Consider the following 4,296-nt stretch of genomic DNA (forward strand, 5'->3'; position numbering starts at 1 on the left):
CCCCGGCGGCGGCGGCGGCGGCGGCGGGCAGCGCGCCCGGCTTCTCGGCCGGCTCCTTGTCCTTGTCCTTCTGGGCCTGCGCCTCCTTGGAGTGCCGCCACTTCATGCGCCGGTTCTGGAACCACACCTTCACCTGCGGGCACAGCACAGCCCCGCGCTCAGCCGCCCGCCCGCCCCCGGGGCGCCCCTCTGGACGCCGCCAGGCGCGGGACTTGGGCACACGCGTCCCCCCGCGCCCGGGAACGTCCTGCCCGCTGCCCCGCACCCCGGGATGTTCTCCCGGGAAGGGAAAGGCTCCACCAGTGCAGCACCCCTCCTCCGGTGCGCACACAGCCCGCGGTGGTCAGTGGGGCTATGGCTGGGATAGCGCACACTGTGCTCCAGGCTCCAATTTACCGAGGGGTGCGGGTATATAATCTAGGTAGACACACGCTAGATATGTTAGTAGTAGTACTGTATTCTGGAGAGTACATATACTATATGCCACTCTCCAATTTACTGGGGGTGCAGATATATAATCTAGGTATACGCATACTAGATGTGTTAGTAATAGCAGTACTGCATTTTGGATAGTATACAGTGTATATTCCACTCTCCAGTTCACTGCGGGGGCAGATATATAATCTAGGTATATGCATACTACATATGCTAGTAATAGTAGCACTGTCTTTTGGATAGTATATATTATATTCCAGTCTCCGATTTACTGGGGATGTGGATATATAATCTAGATACTGTATATACATACTAGATGTGTTAATAATGGTAGTACTGTATTTTGGATAGTATACATCATGTTCCAGTCTCCATGTTACTGGGGGTGTAGATATATAATCTAGGTATATACGTACTAGATATGTTAGTAATGGTACTGTATGTTGGATATTATATATATTCCAGTCTCCAATTTACTGGGGGATGTAGATATATAGTCTGAATATATAACACATAGTACCTATGCCAGTAACAATACATACTGTACATATGCCAGTACAGTATATACTGTACCATACAGATGATACTATATACTATATTCCATTCTCCAATTTACTGGGGGTGCAGATGCATCATTTAGGTCTATAACACATAGCATATAGGTTAGTAATAATACTGAATAACATATATGTTAGTAATAGTAGTACTATACTGTATACTGAACTATGCAGTAGTACTATACTGTATAATAGTGTATATTACATTCCATTCATTAATTTACTGGGAGTGCTGATATAGTATCTATATACATATTATATATGTTAGTAATAGTACTGTATTTTGGATAGTATATATACTATATTTTGTAATTTACTGGAGGTCTGAATATATAATCTAGGTATGTAACACAGTACTACTATTTGGTGTAAGAATGTGTTATATTACATAGTATGCTAGTAATGTCACTACTACATTTTGGATAGTATACTACATTCCGTCCTCCAACTTATCGCCCGGTGCAAATAGGTATATAACACATACTATGTATGCTAGGAATATTAGTACTATTATTTTGGATAGTATATACTCTATTCTATTTTCCAATTTACTGTGAGTGCTTATATGTAGCCTAGATATACAACCAATACTACGTGTGTTAGTAATATCAGTATATTTTGGATAGGATATACTATATTCAAATCTTTGATTTACCGTGGGTGCGTATTTATAGTCTAGATATACAATACATACTATGTATGTTAGAAATATTAGTACTATATTTTTATAGTATATACTGTATATATGGCATACTATAAATATACTGTAGATACTGCAAAAGCTCTAGGCGCACACCGCGCATTGCATGTATCCCTGGATAGATAGGCAGTGCTACATACTAGCACATATATCTCGGCCCCCTTGAGGGTTTCTGAGCTCGCAGTTCTCAAGCTGCGTTGGGAAAGGGAACAACCAGAGGACGAGAAGGATCATGCTTGATGTAGCTTTTCTACATATGTGAAAGAAACCGAGGCGAGCCCTGCAGCTTCCAGCCTCACACTTGCAAAATGCCCAGAGCAAACAGTCCGAGCTGAGAGCAAGAGGCGGGGGAGAAGCTCTCCTCGTTTTCCTCTCACCAAAAATATTTTAGGGATGTAAGATTTCTCTCTCTTTTTTTTTTTTTGTTTGCTTCTTTGCGTGTCTGAATACAAAAAAAAGTCCTCCCCCCTGCCCCCTTCTTCTTCTTTTTCGTCGTCATCTTTTTCTTCCAGGAAACCAAATCTTGCTCAACAGACCACAACGTTATACGATTCTGTGTACTGTGGGCCATATAATAGTGAAATCATTACTGAGTAGCGTTTAATGATTCCGTTTGAAAGGGAGTTTTCACTTCCTCACAACTAGGGATTTCACAATCCAGAAAAAAAGAATTTATAAAGAAAAAATCTTCGTTTTTACCTTCTTTGAACTCAACTGCCTCCTACACCGAGTTGCACTTCAATAAAGTGCGTAATTACTGTCCCCCATGGCTTGTTCGCTGCATTGTTTGTGCTCCTCTGCATTTGCCAAAGCAAACGCGTTGGGAATCATGACACAAACTGTCGGGTTCCTTTATTGGGATTTTTTTCTCTTGCTGCAGGGTGTTTAGTCCCATAAAAACGCATGGGTTTGCATTGTAACTAGAAAGATGCGTTTAAGGTGCGTGCATATCCCTCGCGTGAAATGATCATATTTTAAATAAACCCCACACAATCTAGAGAAGGGAAAGGGCCGGGGGGGGGAGGGGGGGGCGAAGATTTTAAAATGCATCTAAGTGCATCTGACTGGATTGAAGTGAAGGAAACAACATAAAGCGGCTCTTACTTGGGCGTCCGTTAGTCCCAGCATCGCTGCCAGTTGTTTTCTGTCCGGCTTGGTGACATATTTCTGGATTTCAAACCTTTTCTCTAAGCCTTTCCTCTGCAGGTTGGAAAAAACAGCTCTGGACCAGGAACGCTTCCTTTTGTAGGTCTGAGGCAACGTGTCTTTGGTTAAAACTGCATAGGGACCTATTGAGTTGAGAAGAGAGACAGACAGGGACAGAGAGGGACTGCGTTATTTATATCTGGGTAAAAGAGAAGCCGGACTCAAGAGAAAAACAAATACTAGATCAGCTGATGCCTGCGAGGAAGGCCCCATGAAAGTCTCATCCTTTCTGCCAACTAAGTATTTCAGCTTTTGCAAGGTTGCATTTTCTCCTTAATTTGTTTCACATTTTTCGGTTCAAAAAGATTTTCTTTCCCTCCCAGCGATTATGCTCAGACAGGCTTCTCTCTTGCCATCGGCCTGGGGACCCCCATGGGCAGCCCACCTCGATGACTGTGGTTATTCAGGAGCTGTTACAAGTGAGATCCTCACTAGAGGAGGGGCGGGGGAAGCCTTCAGCTCCAAGCAGCTGCCAAATCGTTTTGAGTTAAACGAGCTAGGCCCGGAGGGGCAAAATCACCTAGGCGGATTTGACTTCCCTGCGGTACCGGCCCTGGGGCGGGGAGGGATTTAAGAGGGAGGATTTGTACCTGGAAAAGTGTCTTGAAACTGGTGCTGAACTGAACTCCTTGGGTTTGTGTTTAAGGGACCCAGGATAGTAGCGGCCTCGTTAATGGGATCTAGAGACGCGAAGAACTGGCTGGCTGAAGGCTGCAAGGTGGGGAGATGAACCCCAGTTTGGCGGCTTGTAGTTAATAAGGAGGTCAGATCTGCGAGCACAGGAACAAGGAGAGCTCTGTTACATTGCAAGAGAAACCCGCCCGCCCTGAAGCCTCGAATGAAGCGATCTGAGCCCCTTAACGCGGGTGCGTGTTTGGGACGGGAAGGAGAGGGCTGTGCTGTTACTCTCCTCCAGCCAAACACAACACAGGGGCCTGGAGAGAAATCGCCCTGCAGGAGTGACACGGCGGGGGCATCCGAGCCGGGGCTGAACGGGCGAGGCGCAATCCTTCCCCAGAGGAGAGCTCCCGGCCTTGGCAGCGCGCTCACGCCCGGCCGGGGCAGCCCGATTGCAGCCAGAGGCTTCCTACAAGCGCCGAGCTACTGGGGGAGGAACAAGCCCAGGGGGTTGGGGGCGCAGAGCGGCTCGGGAGGGGGCGGCGGGGACGGGACCCGAGGCCCAGGCTGGCTCGGCCCCGGCCCCGGCCCCCGGGGCTGTCGTGCCAGAGAGCTCCGGCCCTCTCTCTGGGGGGGACGCCTGGGCTTCGGCCGGTTTTTATTAGGAGCGCGAGTGCTTCGAAACCAAGTGGCAGCGAGAAAAGCTCGGCTCTCTACCTCTCAGCGTGTTGCCTTCCTTGACTTTGGGGTCAAACTCAGCGGACAAAATGCGATCAATCC

The 4,296-nt window shown here is 47.1% G+C and overlaps 1 protein-coding gene across 1 annotated transcript in view; it reads right to left on the reverse strand.

The window, feature by feature from the left end:
- Position 1: 1 nt before the first annotated feature.
- Positions 2 to 4,296, reverse strand: part of HLX (H2.0 like homeobox) — a gene marked incomplete at its 3' end in the record, with an annotated part of 9,421 nt that continues 5,126 nt past the window's right edge. The window contains exons 2-5 of the mRNA XM_025202587.1: positions 4,234 to 4,294; positions 3,489 to 3,668; positions 2,797 to 2,981; positions 2 to 133 (exon numbers count right to left, since the gene is read on the reverse strand). Of these exons, the coding sequence (XP_025058372.1) occupies positions 2 to 133; positions 2,797 to 2,981; positions 3,489 to 3,668; positions 4,234 to 4,294 (558 nt within the window). The remainder of the gene's footprint in view (positions 134 to 2,796; positions 2,982 to 3,488; positions 3,669 to 4,233; positions 4,295 to 4,296) is intronic.

The sequence above is a fragment of the Alligator sinensis genome, unplaced genomic scaffold (assembly GCF_000455745.1).
Source record: "Alligator sinensis unplaced genomic scaffold, ASM45574v1 scaffold178_1, whole genome shotgun sequence".
Taxonomy (NCBI): domain Eukaryota; kingdom Metazoa; phylum Chordata; order Crocodylia; family Alligatoridae; genus Alligator; species Alligator sinensis.